Raw genomic sequence first — 19,467 nt, 5'->3', positions numbered from 1 at the left:
GTGCACCGGAGCTGAGGGTGCACCGGAGCCGGCACCTGGGATCGGCCGAGGATGCACCGGAGCCGGCGCCTGGGATCGGCCGAGGATGCACCAGAGCTGAGGGTGCACCGGAGCCGGCACCTGGGATCGGCCGAGGGTGCACCGGAGCCGAGGATGCACCGGAGCCGGCGCCTGGGATCGGCCGAGGATGCACCGGAGCCGAGGGTGCACCGGAGCCGGCACCTGGGATCGGCCGAGGGTGCACCGGAGCCGGCGCCTGGGATCGGCCGAGGATGCACCAGAGCTGAGGGTGCACCGGAGCCGGCACCTGGGATCGGCCGAGGGTGCACCGGAGCCGAGGATGCACCGGAGCCGGCGCCTGGGATCGGCCGAGGATGCACTGGAGCCGGCGCCTGGGATCGGCTGAGGATGCACCGGAGCCGGCACCTGGGATCGGCCGAGGATGCACCGGAGCCGGCGCCTGGGATCGGCCGAGGATGCACCAGAGCTGAGGATGCACCGGAGCCGGCGCCTGGGATCGGCCGAGGATGCACCGGAGCCGGCGCCTGGGATCGGCCGAGGGTGCACCGGAGCCGAGCGTGCACCGGAGCCGGCGCCTGGGATCGGCCGAGGATGCACCGGAGCTGAGGATGCACCGGAGCCGGCACCTGGGATCGGCCGAGGATGCACCGGAGCCGAGGGTGCACCGGAGCCGGCACCTGGGATCGGCTGAGGGCGCACCGGATCCAGCGCCCAGGGCGGTGGCAGCGCGGGGATCGGCCGAGGGTGCACCGGATCCGGCACCTGGGATGAGCCATGGATGTGCCGGATCCAGCACCTGGGATCGGCCGAGGGTGCGCCGGATCCGGCACCTGGGATGAGCCATGGATGTGCCGGATCCAGCACCTGGGATCGGCCGAGGGTGCGCCGGATCCGGCACCCAGGGCAGTGGTGGTGCGCGGATCGGCCAAGGATGCGCTGGATCCGGCACCTGGGATCGGCCAAGGATGCGCCAGATCCGGCACCCGGGGCGGTGGCAGTGCGGGGATCAGCCAAGGGTGCACCGGATCCGGCACCTGGGATCGGCCGAGGGCGTCAGAGCTGGCACCTGGGATCGGCCAAGGCTGCACCAGATACGACACCTGGGGCGGTGACGGCGCGGGGATCGGCCGAGGGTGCACCGGATCTGGTGCCCAGGGTGGTGTCGGCGCTGGGACCCCCCGAAAGCTGCACCGGATCCGGCACCCGGGGCTCTGTCGGCGCTGGGATTGGCCAAGGGTGTCAGATCCGGCACCTGGGACCCCCCAAAGCTGCACCGGATCCGGCACCCATGGCGGTGTCGGCGCTGGGACCCCCGAAGGCTGCACCGGATCCGGCACCGAGGGCGGTGTCGGCGCTGGGACCCCCAAAAGCTGCACCGGCTCCGGCACTGAGGGTGGTGTCGGCGCTGGGACCCCCGAAAGCTGCACCGGATCCGGCACTGAGGGTGGTGTCGGCGCTGGGACCCCCGAAAGCTGCACCGGATCCGGCACCCATGGCGGTGTCGGCGCTGGGACCCCCCCAAGGGTGTCAGCTCCGGCCCCTGGGACCCCCAAGGCTGCACCGGCTCCGGCACCCGGCTCCAGGACCCCCGAGACATCGGCCCCGGGACCTTGGGGACCCCCAGCTTGGGGACCCCGGGGACGTCGGCTCCAGGACCTTGGGGTCCCCCAACTCCGGGACCCCGGGGACGTCGGCTCTGGGATTTGGGGTCCCCCAGCTCCGGGATTTGGGGACATTGGCTCTGGGATCTCGGGGTCCCCCGGCTTGGGGACCACGGGGACGTCGGATCTGGGACCCTGGGGTCCCCCAACTCCGGGACCCCGGGGACGTCGGCTCTGGGATCTCGGGGTCCCCCAGCTTGGAGACCCCGGGGACATCCCCTCCGGGATTTGGGGACGTCGGCTCCAGGACCCTGGGGTCCCCCAACTCCGGGACCCCAGGGACGTCAGCTCCAGGATTTGGGGTCCCCCAGCTTGGGGACCCCGGGGACATCGGATCCGGGACCTTGGGGTCCCCCAACTCCGGGACCCCAGGGACATCAGCCCCGGGACCTTGGGGACCCCCAGCTTGGGGACCCCGGGGACATCGGCTCCGGGATTTGGGGAACGTCGGCTCTGGGATCTCAGGGTCCCCCAACTTGGGGACCTTGGGGACGTCGGCTCCGGGACCCTGGGGACCCCCAATTCCAGGACCCTGGAGACATCGGCTCCGGGATTTGGGGTCCCCCAGCCCCGGGATTTGGGGACGTCGGCTCCAGGACCCCAGGGACATTGGATCCGGGACCCTGGGGTCCCCCAACTCCAGGACCCCCGAGACATCAGCTCCAGGATTTGGGGTCCCCCAGCTTGGGGACCCCGGGGACATCGGATCCGGGACCTTGGGGTCCCCCAACTCCAGGACCCCGGGGACGTCGGCTCTGGGATTTGGGGTCCCCCAGCCCCGGGATTTGGGGACGTCGCCGCGGGGACCCCCCCAGCCACCATCTTGGGGACTCCGGGGCCGCCGTTCCCAGCCCCCCCCCCCCCAGCACCCCAATTTGGGGCCCTGCGGCACCGCCCCCCCCCCCCCCAGCCCTGGGTGCCCCCGGCCGCACCCTGGGGTCCCCGGAGCCCCCCGCCCCCCCCCCCCGTACATACGGCCCCGGGGCTCCGGTGACACCCCCGGATCCCCCCCCCACCCCCCAAATTTTTAAGTTATTCCGGCCCCGGTCTGTACCCCCCCCCCCCCCCCAAATAAACATAGGAGACCTCGCGGCGGCACCAGCGCTGCCGGGACCCCCGCCCGCTCGCGTCTGTGTGGGGACCCCCCCCATCCATACAGGGACCCCCCCCCCCCCAAATCCATACAGGGACCCCCCCCCAATCCATACAGGGACCCCCCCCCCCCATCCATACAGGGACCCCCCCCATCATATATTGATATAGGGGGACCCCCCCCCAATTCATACAGGGACCCCCCCCAAATCCATACAGGGACCCCCCCCATCATATATTGATATAGGGACCCCCCCCCACCCATCATCAATTGCTGTGGGACCCCCCCCACCCCATCACCCATCCCTATGGGACCCCCCCACCCATCCCTATGGGACCCCCCACCCAACACCCATCCCTATGAGACCCCCCCCATCACCAATCCCTATGGGACCCCCCCCCCCATCACCCACCCCTATGGGACACCCCCCCCCCCCCATCACTAGTCAACATGGGGACCCCCCACCCATCGCCAATGCCTATGGGACCCCCCCACCCATCACCAATCACTGTGGGACCCCCCCCCCACCACCCATCCCTATGGGACCCCCTGTCACCCATCACCCACCCCTATGGGACCCCCCCCCCCCCCATCACCAATCCCTATGGGACCCCCCACCCCCCACCCCTATGGGACCCCCCCCACCCATCACCCACCCCTATGGGACCCCCCGCCCATCACCAATCCCTATGGGACCCCCCACCCATCACCAATCGCTGTGGGACCCCCCCCCCCCATCACCCATCCCTATGAGACCCCCCCCCATCACCCACCCCTATGGGACCCCCCCCATCGCCAATGCCTATGGGACCCCCCACCCATCACCAATTGCTGTGGGACCCCCCCCCCCCCATTACCCATCCCTATGGGACCCCCCACCCATCACCCACCCCTATGAGACCCCCCCCCCCATCACCCATCCCTACGGGACCCCCCACCCATCACCAATCGCTGTGGGACCCCCCCCCCCCATCGCCAATGCCTATGGGACCCCCCCCCCCCATCACCCACCCCTATGAGACCCCCCCCACCCATCACCCATCCCTATGAGACCCCCCACCCATCACCAATCGCTGTGGGACCCCCCCCCCCCCATTACCCATCCCTATGAGACCCCCCCCATCACCCACCCCTATGGGACCCCCCCCCCATCACTAGTCAACATGGGGACCCCCCCACCCATCGCCAATGCCTATGGGACCCCCCCCCTCACCCCCCACCCCTATGGGACCCCCCCACCCATCACCAATCACTGTGGGACCCTCCCCCCCACCCATCGCCAATGCCTATGGGACCCCCCCCACCCCCCACCCATCACGAGTCAACACAGGGACCACCCCCCACCCCCCCCCCCCCCCAAGCCCAAGGACTCCCGGGGCGGCTCGGCTGGGGCCCAGCTGGTTTATTGCGGGTGGGCGGGGGGGCACCCATGGGTGGGGGCCCTATTTCTGGGCGGGGATCATGGCGTCGATGGGCTGGTTCTGCTCCAGCGCCTTCTCCATCTCCACCATGAGCTTGACGCCGTCCACCACCGCCTGCACCTGCTGCACCTCCGACGAGCCCAGCCGGTCGGCGTTGGAGATGTCGAACACGGCGCCCACCGCCGCCGTGTCCACCCCGCCTGCCGGCAGCCGGGCCTCAGCGCCCCACGGCACCCCACGGCGCCCCACGGCGCCCCACGGCGCCCGGCACGCCACCCACGGTACCCATCACAGCACCCACGGTACCCACCATGCACCCCATGGGAACCACCAGGCACACCACTGCGCCCCACAGCTCCCCATGGCACCCCTCAGTGCCCCACGGCGCCCCACGGCGCCCGGCACGTGCCCCATGGCACCCACGGTACCCATCACAGCACCCACGGTACCCACCATGCACCCCATGGGAACCACCAGGCACCCCACAGTGCCCCATGGCTCCCCATGGCACCCCTCAGTGCCCCACGGCGCCCCACGGCGCCCGGCACGTGCCCCATGGCACCCACGGTACCCATCACAGCACCCACGGTACCCACCATGCACCCCATGGGAACCACCAGGCACACCACTGCGCCCCACAGCTCCCCATGGCACCCCTCGGTGCCCCACAGCGCCCCATGGCACCCCACAGTGCCCCACGGCACTCCTCAGTGCCCCACGGCGCCCCACGGCGCCCGGCATGCACCCACCGCGTGCCCCATGGCACCCACCACAGCACCCACGGTACCCACCATGCACCCCATGGGAACCACCAGGCACCCCACAGTGCCCCATGGCTCCTCATGGCACCCCTCAGTGCCCCACGGCACCCCACAGCGCCCCACGGCGCCCGGCACGCGCCCCATGGCACCCATGGTACCCATCACAGCACCCACGGTACCCACCATGCACCCCACGGGAACCACCAGGCACACCACTGCGCCCCACAGCTCCCCATGGCACCCCTCGGTGCCCCACGGCGCCCCACAGCGCCCCACCGCGCCCCACGGTGCCCGGCACGCGCCCCATACCACCCACGGTACCCATCACGCACCCACGGTACCCACCATGCACCCCATGGGAACCACCAGGCACACCACTGCGCCCCCACAGCTCCCCATGGCACCCCTCAGTGCCCCACGGCGCCCCATGGCACCCCATGGCGCCCGGCATGCACCCACCGCGTGTCCCATGGCACCCACCACAGCACCCACGGTACCCACCATGCACCCACGGTACCCACCATGCACCCCATGGGAACCACCAGGCACCCCCACAGTGCTCCATGGCTCCTCATGGCACCCCTCAGTGCCCCACGGCGCCCCATGGCACCCCTCAGTGCCCCACGGCGCCCCACGGCGCCCCACGGCGCCCGGCACGTGCCCCATGGCACCCACGGTACCCATCACAGCACCCACGGTACCCACCAGGCACACCACTGCACCCCACAGCTCCCCATGGCACCCCTCAGCGCCCCACTGCGCCCCACAGCTCCCCATGGCACCCCTCAGTGCCCCATGGCACCCCACGGCACCCCACGGTGCCCCACAGCACCCAGCATGTGCCCCATGGTACCCACCACGCACCCACCATGCACCCCACGGCACCCACCCGTGCCCCCCATCCCCTCCCCATCCCCACAGCCCCCCGTGCCCCACATCCCCCCACACCCCCCCCCCGCGCCCCACATCCCCCCGCGCCCCACACCCACCGGTGCCCCACATCCCCTCATCCTTGTGCCAACCCGTGCCCCATGTCCCCCCACGCCCCACATCCCCCCGCACCCCCCCTGCGCCCCACATCCCCCCGTGCCCCCCATCCCCCCGCGCCCCACATCCCCCCGCACCCCCCTGCGCCCCACATCCCCCCGTGCCCCCCATCCCCTCGCGCCCCACATCCCCCCGCACCCCCCTGCGCCCCACATCCCCCTGCGCCCCACATCCCCCCGCGCCCCACATCCCCCCGCACCCCCCTGCGCCCCACATCCCCCCGTGCCCCCCATCCCCCTCGCGCCCCACATCCCCCCGCACCCCCCTGCGCCCCACATCCCCCCGTGCCCCCCGTGCCCCACATCCCCCCTGTGCCCCACATCCCCCCGCACCCCCCCGCGCCCCACATCCCCCTGTGCCCCCCATCCCCCCACGCCCCACATCCCCCCCGCACCCCCCTGCGCCCCACATCCCCCCGTGCCCCCCATCCCCCCGCGCCCCACATCCCCCCGCACCCCCCCCGCGCCCCACATCCCCCCCGTGCCCCACATCTCCCTGCGCCCCACATCCCCCCGTGCCCCCCATCCCCCCGCGCCCCCCCGTGCCCCACATCCCCTCACCCCTGTGCCAACCTGTGCCCCACATCCCCCCACGCCCCCCATCCCCCCGTGCCCCACATCCCCCCGTGCCCCCCATCTCCCTGCGCCCCACATCCCCCCGCACCCCCCCGCGCCCCACTTCCCCCTGTGCCCCCCATCCCCCCGCGCCCCACATCCCCCCGCACCCCCCTGTGCCCCACATCCCCCCGTGCCCCCCATCCCCCCGCGCCCCACATCCCCCCGCACCCCCCCGTGCCCCACATCCCCTCACCCCTGTGCCAACCCTGTGCCCCACATCCCCCCCACGCCCCCCATCCCCCCGCGCCCCACATCCCCCCCGCACCCCCCCGCGCCCCACATCCCCCTGTGCCCCACATCCCCCCCGTGCCCCACATCCCCCCCGCACCCCCCTGTGCCCCACATCCCCCCCGCCCCACATCCCCCCGCACCCCCCCGCGCCCCACATCCCCTCACCCCTGTGCCAACCTGTGCCCCACATCCCCCCGTGCCCCACATCCCCCCGCACCCCCCCCGCGCCCCACATCCCCCCGTGCCCCACATCCCCCCGTGCCCCACATCCCCCCGCACCCCCCCCGCGCCCCACATCCCCCCGTGCCCCACAATCCCCCCGCACCCCCCCCGCGCCCCCACATCCCCCCCGTGCCCCACATCTCCCTGCGCCCCACATCCCCCCGTGCCCCCCATCCCCCCCGCGCCCCCCCGTGCCCCAAATCCCCTCACCCCTGTGCCAACCTGTGCCCCACATCCCCCCACGCCCCCCATCCCCCCGTGCCCCACATCCCCCCGTGCCCCCCATCTCCCCGCGCCCCACATCCCCCTGCACCCCCCCCGCGCCCCACATCCCCCCGTGCCCCACATCCCCCCGTGCCCCCACATCCCCCCGCACCCCCCCCGCGCCCCCACATCCCCCCGTGCCCCCCATCCCCCCGTGCCCCACATCCCCCCGTGCCCCCCATCTCCCTGCGCCCCACATCCCCCTGCACCCCCCCGCGCCCCACATCCCCCCGTGCCCCCATCCCCCCATGCCCCACATCCCCCCGCACCCCCCCCACGCCCCACATCCCCCCACAACTCCCCGCGCCCCACGCCCCCCGCGCCCTGCACCCACCCGGTGCCGCGCTTCTGGAGGCGCAGGCGCTTGAGGATCTCCTCGAACTTGGGGTGCTGGCTCAGCTTGGGCAGGCGCACGTGGACGCCGCCGCGCAGCCCCCCGTGCCCAGGTTGGAGGGGCACGTCAGGATGTAGCCCAGGTGCTCCGTCCACATGAAGGGGTGCCGGCCTTCTTGAAGATCTCCTCAATCTGTGGGGGCACGGGGGGATGTGTGGGTCCCAACCCCACCACTGCCTGACCCACAGCTTGGGGACACCACTGCCACCACCCCCCATGGCCACCCAAAGCCCCCCATGGCCACCCAAAGCCCCCCATGGCCACCATGGCCACCCAAAGCCCCCCGTGGCCACCCAAAGCCCCCCATGGCCCCCCCATGGCCACCCAAAGCCCCCCATGGCCACCATGGCCACCCAAAGCCCCCCATGGCCACCATGGCCCCATGAAGGGGTGCCCGGCCTTCTTGAAGATCTCCTCAATCTGTGGGGGCGCGGGGGGACGTGTGGGTCCCAACCCACCACTGCCTGACCCACGGCTTGGGGACACCACTGCCACCACCCCCCGTGGCCACCCAAAGCCCCCCCAAAGCCCCCCATGGCCACCCAAAGCCCCCCATGGCCACCATGGCCACCCCAAAGCCCCCCATGGCCGCCATGGCCCCATGAAGGGGTGCCCGGCCTTCTTGAAGATCTCCTCAATCTGTGGGGCGCGGGGGGACGTGTGGGTCCCAACCCACCACTGCCTGACCCACGGCTTGGGGACACCACTGCCACCACCCCCCCGTGGCCACCCAAAGCCCCCCAAAGCCCCCCATGGCCACCCCAAGGCCCCCCATGGCCACCATGGCCACCCAAAGCCCCCCATGGCCGCCATGGCCCCATGAAGGGGTGCCCGGCCTTCTTGAAGATCTCCTCAATCTGTGGGGCGCGGGGGGACGTGTGGGTCCCCAACCCACCACTGCCTGACCCACGGCTTGGGGACACCACTGCCACCACCCCCCCGTGGCCCCCCGTGGCCCCCACCCCCTCCATGTCCCCATGCCCCCCATGGCCCCCAAGCCACCAACACCCCCCCACATCCCCCTGTCCCCAATGTCCCCATGCCCCCCATGTCCCCCCCATGTCCCCAATGTCCCCCCACATCCCCCCATACCCCCCATGTCCCCCCATGCCCCCCATGGCCCCCCCCATGCCCCCAATGTCCCCCCCATGCCCACCATGTCCCCCCCATGCCCCCCCCATGTCCCCAATGTCCCCCCACATCCCCCCATACCCCCCATGTCCCCCCATGCCCCCCCCATGTCCCCCCACGTCCCCCCATGTCCCCCAATGTCCCCCCATGTCCCCCCATGCCCCCCAATGTCCCCCCCACATCCCCCCATGGCCCCCCCATGTCCCCCCCATGCCCCCAATGTCCCCCCACGTCCCCCCATGGCCCCCCATGTGCCCCCATGCCCCCCCCATGTCCCCCCCACAGCCCCCCATGTCCCCCAATGTCCCCCCCACGTCCCCCCATGCCCCCCATGGCCCCCCCATGGCCTCCCATGGCCCCCCATGCCCCCAATGTCCCCCCCATGTCCCCCCCACGTCCCCCAATGTCCCCCCACGTCCCCCCCATGCCCCCCATGGCCCCCCCATGCCCCCCATGCCCCCCATGTCCCCAATGTCCCCCCCCATGCCCCCCCAATGTCCCCCCACATCCCCCCATGCCCCCAATGTCCCCCCCACGTCCCCCCCATGCCCCCCAATGTCCCCCCACATCCCCCCATACCCCCCACGTCCCCCCATGCCCCCAATGTCCCCCCCCATGTCCCCCCATGGCCCCCCCATGCCCCCCCACGTCCCCAATGTCCCCCCCCATGTCCCCCCATGCCCCCCCATGTCCCCCAATGTCCCCCCATGTCCCCCCATGCCCCCCCATGTCCCCCAATGTCCCCCCATGTCCCCCCATGCCCCCCAATGTCCCCCCCCACATCCCCCCATGGCCCCCCATGTCCCCCCCATGCCCCCAATGTCCCCCCACGTCCCCCCATGGCCCCCCATGTGCCCCCATGCCCCCCCCATGTCCCCCCACAGCCCCCCATGTCCCCCAATGTCCCCCCACGTCCCCCCATGCCCCCCATGGCCCCCCATGGCCTCCCATGGCCCCCCATGCCCCCAATGTCCCCCCATGTCCCCCCCCACGTCCCCAATGTCCCCCCACGTCCCCCCCATGCCCCCCATGGCCCCCCCATGGCCCCCCCATGCCCCCCATGCCCCCCATGTCCCCAATGTCCCCCCCCATGCCCCCCAATGTCCCCCCACATCCCCCCATGCCCCCAATGTCCCCCCCACGTCCCCCCATGCCCCCAATGTCCCCCCCACATCTCCCCATATCCCCCCATGTCCCCCCATGTCCCCCCCATGCCCCCAATGTCCCCCCCATGTCCCCAATGTCCCCCCATGGCCCCCCCACGCCCCCAATGTCCCCCCATGTCCCCCCGCCCCCCCCCCGGCCCTGCCCCACCTTCTGGAGGCCGACGCAGAAGCGCCTGAACACCTCCTTCATGTTGCCGCCCCTTCTCCATGGAGATGACGCGCAGGTGGTCCTCCTCGTTCACCCCACACCAGGAAGGTCTTGTTGTCGTTGTGCCTGCGCCCGCCACGTCAGGCCCGCCGCGCCCGCCGCGCCCACCCGCGCCCAGGGCACCCAGGAGACCCAGGGCACCCACCGCACCCATGGCACCATGAGGCCCACAGCACCCGGGGCACCCAGGACACCCATGGCACCCAGGAGATCCAGGACACCCATGAGACCCATGACACCCAGGAGACCCAGGGCACCCAGGAGACCCAGGGCACCCAGGAGACCCAGGGCACCCATGGCACCCAGGACACCCATGGCACCCAGGAGATCCAGGGCACCCATGGCACCCAGGACACCCATGACACCCAGGACACCCATGGCACCCAGGGCACCCATGGCACCCAGGAGATCCAGGACACCCAGGAGACCCAGGGTACCCAGGGCAGCCATGAGACCCAGGGCACCCCACCACACCCATGGCACCATGAGGCCCACAGCACCCAGGGCACCCATGGCACCAGGGACACCCATGGCACCCAGGACACCCATGACACCCAGGAGACCCAGGGCACCCATGGCACCCAGGACACCCATGACACCCAGGACACCCATGGCACCCAGGGCACCCATGGCACCCAGGAGATCCAGGACACCCAGGAGACCCATGACACCCAGGAGACCCAGGGCACCCATGGCACCCAGGACACCCATGGCACCCAGGGCACCCATGGCACCCAGGGCACCCATGACACCCAGGAGACCCATGACACCCAGGAGACCCAGGGCACCCATGGCACCCAGGACACCCATGACACCCAGGACACCCATGGCACCCAGGGCACCCATGGCACCCAGGAGATCCAGGACACCCAGGAGATCCAGGACACCCAGGAGACCCATGACACCCATGACACCCAGGAGATCCAGGACACCCATGAGACCCATGACACCCAGGAGACCCAGGGTACCCAGGGCAGCCATGAGACCCAGGGCACCCACTGCACCCATGGCACCATGAGGCCCACAGCACCCGGGGCACCCAGGACACCCATGGCACCAGGGACAACCCATGGCACCCAGGACACCCATGACACCCATGGCACCCATGAGACCCACGGCATCCATGGCACCCAGGGCACCCCGCGACACCTGGGACACCCATGGCACCCAGGACACCCAGGACAACCATGGCACCCATGACACCCAGGAGATCCAGGACACCCATGAGACCCGGGGCACCCATGGCACCCAGGACACCCATGGCATCCATGAGACCCAGGGCACCCATTAGACCCAGGACACCTGGGGCACCCATGGCACCCGGGGCACCCAGGAGATCCAGGACACCCAGGAGACCCATGACACCCATGAGACCCATGACACCCATGACACCCAGGAGATCCAGGACACCCATGAGACCCATGACACCCAGGAGACCCAGGGTACCCAGGGCAGCCATGAGACCCAGGGCACCCACTGCACCCATGGCACCATGAGGCCCACAGCACCCGGGGCACCCAGGACACCCATGGCACCCAGGGACACCCATGGCACCCAGGACACCCATGACACCCATGGCACCCATGAGACCCACGGCATCCATGGCACCCAGGGCACCCGCGACACCTGGGACACCCATGGCACCCAGGACACCCAGGACAACCATGGCACCCATGACACCCAGGAGATCCAGGACACCCATGAGACCCGGGGCACCCATGGCACCCAGGACACCCATGGCATCCATGAGACCCAGGGCACCCATTAGACCCAGGACACCTGGGGCACCCAGGAGATCCAGGACACCCATGGCACTCATGAGAGCCAGGACACCCATGGCACCCATGGCACCAGGGGACACCCAGGACACCCCTGACACCCAGGACACCCATGGCACCCAGGATACCCAGGACACCCATGGCACCAGGGACACCCAGGACACCCATGGCACCCAGGATACCCAGGATACCCATGGCACCCAGGACACCTGTGACACCCATGGCACCAGGGACACCCCTGACACCCAGGACACCCCTCCCAGTTGGCGCCCAACACTTGGGTGCCCCCCCGCTCCCCTCCCAGTTGGGTTCCCCAACGCTTGGGTGCCCCCCGCTGCCCTCCCAGTTGGGTTCCCCAACACATGGGTGCCCCCAGTACCCTCCCAGTTGGGTTCCCCGCTCCCCCGGGTGCCCCCCGCTCCCCTCCCAGTTGGGTTCCCCAACGCTTGGGTGCCCCCAGTACCCTCCCAGTTGGGTTCCCCAAGGCGTGGGTGCCCCCCGCACCCCTCCCCACTCCCTGGGTGCCCCCCGCTCCCCTCCCAGTTGGGTTCCCCAATGCTTGGGTGCCCCCCCACTCCCCTCCCAGTTGGGTTCCCTGCTCCCCGGGTGCCCCCAGTACCCTCCCAGTTGGGTTCCCCGCTCCCCGGGTGCCCCCCGCTCCCCTCCCAGTTGGGTTCCCCAACGCTTGGGTGCCCCCAGTACCCTCCCAGTTGGGTTCCCCAACACATGGGTGCCCCCAGTACCCTCCCAGTTGGGTTCCCCAACACATGGGTGCCCCCAGTGCCCTCCCAGTTGGGTTCCCCGCTCCCTGGGTGCCCCCCGCTCCCCTCTCAGTTGGGTTCCCCAACACATGGGTGCCCCCCAGTACCCTCCCAGTTGGGTTCCCCAACACATGGGTGCCCCCAGTGCCCTCCCAGTTGGGTTCCCCGCTCCCTGGGTGCCCCCCGCTCCCCTCTCAGTTGGGTTCCCCAACACATGGGTGCCCCCAGTACCCTCCCAGTTGGGTTCCCCAACACTTGGGTGCCCCCCGCACCCTCCCCGCTCCCTGGGTGCCCCCCCGCTCCCCTCCCAGTTGGGTTCCCCCGCTCCCCGGGTGCCCCCAGTACCCTCCCAGTTGGGTTCCCCGCTCCCCGGGTGCCCCCCGCTCCCCTCCCAGTTGGGTTCCCCAACGCTTGGGTGCCCCCAGTACCCTCCCAGCTGGGTTCCCCAACACTTGGGTGCCCCCCGCTCCCCTCCCAGTTGGGTTCCCCAAGGCGTGGGTGCCCCCAGTACCCTCCCAGTTGGGTTCCCCGCTCCCCGGGTGCCCCCCGCTCCCCTCCCAGTTGGGTTCCCCAACACTTGGGTGCCCCCCGCTCCCCTCCCAGTTGGGTTCCCCAAGGCGTGGGTGCCCCCAGTACCCTCCCAGTTGGGTTCCCCGCTCCCCGGGTGCCCCCCGCTCCCCTCCCAGTTGGGTTCCCCAACACTTGGGTGCCCCCCTGCTCCCCTCCCAGTTGGGTTCCCCAAGGCGTGGGTGCCCCCCGCACCCTCCCCACTCCCTGGGTGCCCCCCGCTCCCCTCCCAGTTGGGTTCCCCAACGCTTGGGTGCCCCCTGCTCCCCTCCCAGTTGGGTTCCCCAAGGCGTGGGTGCCCCCCGCACCCTCCCCGCTCCCCGGGTGCCCCCCCGCTGGCGCCCCGGCGTGGGTGCCCCCCGCGCCCCACCAGATGCCGCGGGCGTCGGGCCAGTCGCGGGCCATGCCGGAGGCCAGCAGCAGGGGCGAGACGGGCTTGTCGAAGAGGAAGTGGTCGTCGATGAGCTGCTGCTGCTCCTGCTCCGTCATGGCCTTCAGCGGGTAGTACCGCCCCTTGAACTCCCCCTCCAGGCTGTTCAGGGCTGCCGGAGGGGGCGGGGTCAGGGCGAGGACACGCCCACGAAGGCGCAGGCCACGCCCACGAAGGCGCAGGCCGAGGCCACGCCTCCCCCCAGGCCACGCCCACGCGCCCACGGGCCCTGCCCGTTGACTGCCTGTGCCCGTGGTCACGGCCCTCGGCCACGCCCCCTTCACAGACCACGCCCACACACTCATAGGCCACGCCCACAGGGTCGCAGGCCACGCCCACGCACCCCTCAGGCCACGCCCACGCACCCACAAGCCACGCCCACGCACCCACAAGCCACGTCCATTGACTGCCTGTGCCCGTGGTCACGGCCCTTGGCCACGCCCCCTTCACAGACCACGCCCCACACACTCATAGGCCACGCCCACAGAGTCACAGGCCACGCCCACGCACTCATAGGCCACGCCCACGCACCCATAAGCCACGCCCACGCACCCACGAGCCACGTCCATTGACTGCCTGTGCCCGTGGTCACGGCCCTTGGCCACGCCCCCTTCACAGACCACGCCCACACACTCATAGGCCACGCCCACAGAGTCACAGGCCACGCCCACGCACTCATAGGCCACGCCCACGCACCCACAAGCCACGCCCCCGCACCCACAAGCCACGTCCATTGACTGCCTGTGCCCGTGGTCACGGCCCTTGGCCACGCCCCCTTCACAGACCACGCCCACACACTCATAGGCCACGCCCACAGAGTCACAGGCCACGCCCACGCACCCCTCAGGCCACGCCCACGCACCCACAAGCCACGCCCACGCACCCACGAGCCACGTCCATTGACTGCCTGTGCCCGTGGTCACGGCCCTCGGCCACGCCCCCTTCACAGACCACGCCCACAGAGTCACAGGCCACGCCCACAGAGTCACAGGACACGCCCACACACTCATAGGCCACGCCCACACACCCCTCAGGCCACGCCCTCGCACCCACAAGCCGCACCCATGGGCCACGGCCATCAGCCACGTGTGCCGGTGGCCACGGCCCTTGGCCACGCCCTCTCACAGGCCACGCCCACAGGCTCACAGGCCACGCCCACACACTTACAGACCACACCCACGCACCTAGAGGCCACGCCCACGCACCCACAGGCCACGCCCACCATCTGCATGTGCCCGCGGCCGCAGCCCTTGGCCACGCCCCTCACCGGCCACGCCCACACATCCGCAGGCCACGCCCACAGAACACGCCCCTCACCCCAAGCCACGCCCTCTCCACCCCAAACCACGCCCCCTTCACCCCCAAACCACGCCCCCCACCCACCCTCAGCACCCCCCACGCTGCCCCCCAGCGCCAGGCTCCGCCCCCCCCGCCAAGCCCCGCCCCCAAGGGCCCCGCCCCACCAAGCCACGCCCCCTCCACCCCAAGCCACGCCCCCTCCACCCCAAACCACGCCCCCCACCCACCCCCAGCATCCCCCAAGCTGCTCCCCAGGCCCCCCCCCCGCTGCCCCCCAGCGCCAGGCCCCGCCCCCCTCGGGCCACGCCCCACCAAGCCACGCCCCCCTCCATCCCAAACCACGCCCCCTCCACCCCAAACCACGCCCCCCACCCACCCCCGGCACCCCAAAGCTGCCCCCCACGCTGCCCCCAGGCCCCCCACCCCAAGCTGCCCCCCCCCAGCGCCAGGCCCCCGCCCCCTCGGGCCACGCCCCACCGAGCCACGCCCCCTCTCTCCCAAACCACGCCCCCTCCACCCCAAACCACGCCCCCCACCCACCCCCAGCACCCCAAAGCTGCCCCCCACGCTGCCCCCAGGCCCCCCACCCCCCCCCCCCAAGCTGCCCCCCCCCCAGCGCCAGGCCCCGCCCCCTCGGTCCAAGCCCCGCCCCCCGTGGCCCCGCCCCCCTCACCGGTGACTGACAGCTTCTCGACGGCGCGGCGCTCGCCGCGGCTGCAGTGGGGGGGCAGGGAGTAGCCCCGGATGCTGCGCCCCGTGCGCACGCGGCTGCTCAGCACGTACTTGGGGTCCAGCTCCCCCCCCTGCCGGCGCGGGTCAGGGGCACCCCCAAAAAACCCGCACCCCCCCCCCCCCGCACCCACCCCCGGCACCCCAAATACCCGCACACACCCCCGCACCCCAAAATCCCCGCACCCACCCCCCGGCACCCCAAAAACCCGCACCCCCCCCCCCCCGCCCACCCACCCCCCGGCACCCCAAATACCCGCACACACCCCCGCACCCCAAAATCCCCGCACCCACCCCCGGCACCCCAAATACCCCGCCCACCCCCCCCCCCGGCACCCCAAATACCCGCACACACCCCCGCACCCCAAAATCCCTGCACCCACCCCCAGCACCCACCCCTATGGCACCCCAAAATCCCCGCACACACCCCCGCACCCCCAATGTCCCCCCACACCCACCCCTGGCACCCCAAAATACCCCCAGCACCCCAAATGCCCGCACCCACCCCCGGCACCCCCAAAATCCCCCGCACCCACCCCCGGCACCCCAAGGCCCCCGGCACCCCAATATCCCCGCACCCACCCCCGGCACCCCAAAAACCCGCACCACCCCCCCCCCCCGCACCCACCCCGGCACTCCAAATACCCGCACACACCCCCGCACCCCAAATACCCGCACACACCCCCGCACCCCAAAATCCCTGCACCCACCCCCAGCACCCCAGCACCCACCCCTATGGCACCCCAAAATCCCCGCAACCCCCCCCGGCACCCCAAATACCCGCACCCCAAATACCCGCACACACCCCCGCACCCCAATGTCCCCCACACCCACCCCTGGCACCCCCAAAATACCCCCGGCACCCCAAATGCCCGCACCCACCCCCGGCACCCCCAATCCCCGCACCCACCCCCGGCACCCCCAAAATCCCCGCACCCACCCCCGGCACCCCAAATACCCCGCACCCACCCCGGCACCCCAAATACCCCGCACCCACCCCGGCACCCCAAAATACCCCCAGCACCCCCAATCCCCGCACCCACCCCTATGGCACCCCAAAATCCCCCGCACCCACCCCCGGCACCCCAAGGCCCCCAGCACCCCAAAATCCCCGCACCCACCCCCGGCACCCCAATGTCCCCCACACCCACCCCTGGCACCCCCAAAATCCCCCGCACCCACCCCCAAATCCCTCTCACCCACCCCCGCACCCCAAAATCCCTGCGCCCCCCCCCCCCCCAGCACCCACCCCTATGGCACCCCCAAATCCCCCGCACCCCACCCCCGGCACCCCAATGTCCCCCACACCCACCCCCTGGCACCCCAAAATACTCCCGGCACCCCCAAATGCCCGCACCCACCCCCAGCACCCCCAATCCCCGCACCCACCCCTATGGCACCCCAAAATCCCCGCACCCACCCCCGGCACCCCAAAATCCCCTGCACCCACCCCCGGCACCCCAAGGCCCCCGGCACCCCCAAAATCCCCCGCACCCACCCCCCGGCACCCCAAAATCCCCCGCACCCACCCCCAAATCCCTCTCACCCACCCCCGGCACCCCAAAATCCCTGCGCCCCCCCCCCCCAGCACCCACCCCTATGGCACCCCAAATCCCCGCACCCCCCCCCGGCACCCCAGGGCCCCCCAGCACCCTTTGCCCCAGGAGGGACCCGGGGGTCCCGGCACCCCAATGCCCCCATCGCCAGCACCCAGCACCCCGGGGCAACCAATCGCCCCCCTGGGCTCCCAATCGCCCCCATGGGCAACCAAACACCCCCCTGGGCTCCCAAACACCCCCCTGGGCTCCCAAACACCCCCCCTGGCTCCCAATCGCCCCCATGGGCAACCAATCGCCCCCCTGGGCACCCAAACACCCCCCTGGGCTCCCAATCGCCCCCCTGGGCTCCCAAACACCCCCCTGGGCACCCAATCGCCCCCATGGGCAACCAATCGCCCCCCTGGGCTCCCAATCACCCCCTTGGGCAACCAATCACCCCCCTGGGCAACCAATCGCCCCCCTGGGCACCAGAAGCCCCCCTGGGCACCCAATCACCCCCCTGGGCACCCAAACGCTCCTATGGGCAACCAATCGCCCCCCTGGGCTCCCAATCACCCCCATGGGCAACAGAAGCCCCCCTGGGCAACCAATCGCCCCCTGGGCTCCCAAACACCCCCCCTGGGCACCCAATCACCCCCCTGGGCACCCAAACGCCCCCATGGGCAACCAATTGCCCCCATGGGCTCCCAAACACCCCCCCTGGGCTCCCAAACACCCCCCCTGGGCACCCAATCACCCCCCTGGGCTCCCAATCGCCCCATGGGCAACCAATCGCCCCCCTGGGCTCCCAATCACCCCCTTGGGCAACCAATCACCCCCCTGGGCAACCAATCGCCCCCCTGGGCACCAGAAGCCCCCCTGGGCACCCAATCACCCCCCTGGGCACCCAAACGCTCCTATGGGCAACCAATCGCCCCCCTGGGCTCCCAATCACCCCCATGGGCAACAGAAGCCCCCCTGGGCAACCAATCGCCCCCCTGGGCTCCCAAACACCCCCCTGGGCACCCAATCACCCCCCTGGGCACCCAAACGCCCCCCATGGGCAACCAATTGCCCCCATGGGCTCCCAAACACCCCCCCCTGGGCTCCCAAACACCCCCCCTGGGCACCCAATCACCCCCCTGGGCTCCCAATCGCCCCATGGGCTCCCAATCGCCCCCCCTGGGCACCCAATCACCCCCCTGGGCTCCCAATCGCCCCATGGGCTCCCAATCGCCCCCCTGGGCACCCAAAAACCCCCCTGGGCACCCGAAGCCCCCCTGGGCACCCAGAAGCCCCCGTGGGCACCCAATCGCCCCCCTGGGCACCGGAAGCCCCCCTGGGCTCCCAGAAGCCCCCCGTGGGCACCCAAATGCCCCCATAGGCACCCAGAAGCCCCCGTGGGCACCCAATCGCCCCCCCTGGGCTCCCAGAAGCCCCCCTGGGCACCCAGAAGCCCCCGTGGGCACCCAATCACCCCCCTGGGCTCCCAGAAGCCCCCCTGGGCACCCAAATGCCCCCATAGGCTCCCAGAAGCCCCCCTGGGCACCCAATCGCCCCCCTGGGCACCCAGAAGCCCCCCTGGGCTCCCAGAAGCCCCCGTGGGCACCCAAATGCCCCCATAGGCACCCAGAAGCCCCTGTGGGCACCCAATCACCCCCCTGGGCACCCAATCGCCCCCCTGGGCACCCAGAAGCCCCCATAGGCACCCAAATGCCCCCATAGGCACCCAGAAGCCCCCGTGGGCAACCAATTGCCCCCCTGGGCACCCAATCGCCCCCCTGGGCACCCAGAAGCCCCCATAGGCACCCAAATGCCCCCCTGGGCACCCAATCGCCCCCCTGGGCACCCAGAAGCCCCCATAGGCACCCAGAAGCCCCCATAGGCACCCAGTTGCCCCCCTGGGCACCCAATCGCCCCCCTGGGCACCCAGAAGCCCCCCATAGGCACCCAATCGCCCCCCTGGCACCCAGAAGCCCCCGTGGGCACCCAAATGCCCCCATAGGCACCCAGAAGCCCCCGTGGGCACCCAATCGCCCCCCTGGGCACCCAGAAGCCCCCGTGGCACCCAAATGCCCCCATAGGCACCCAGAAGCCCCCGTGGGCAACCAATCGCCCCCCTGGGCAC

General features: G+C 71.6%; 1 protein-coding gene across 1 annotated transcript; it reads right to left on the bottom strand.

Moving 5' to 3' along the window:
• Window positions 1–4,217: 4,217 nt before the first annotated feature.
• LOC142596909 (creatine kinase M-type-like) lies at window positions 4,218–15,875 on the bottom strand (the record flags this gene model as incomplete). Its single annotated transcript, XM_075727367.1, is given in 9 exon segments — window positions 4,218–4,412; window positions 7,669–7,773; window positions 7,776–7,837; window positions 7,840–7,864; window positions 10,178–10,228; window positions 10,230–10,271; window positions 10,273–10,303; window positions 13,714–13,885; window positions 15,746–15,875. Coding segments are annotated over 9 exon segments (813 nt in total), but the record flags the coding sequence as incomplete, so codon positions are not given.
• Between the last annotated feature and the right edge of the window lie 3,592 nt (window positions 15,876–19,467).

Source organism: Pelecanus crispus, unplaced genomic scaffold (genome assembly GCF_030463565.1).
Source record: "Pelecanus crispus isolate bPelCri1 unplaced genomic scaffold, bPelCri1.pri SCAFFOLD_212, whole genome shotgun sequence".
NCBI lineage: Eukaryota > Metazoa > Chordata > Aves > Pelecaniformes > Pelecanidae > Pelecanus > Pelecanus crispus.
This window is presented reverse-complemented; position numbering and strand designations above follow the sequence as displayed.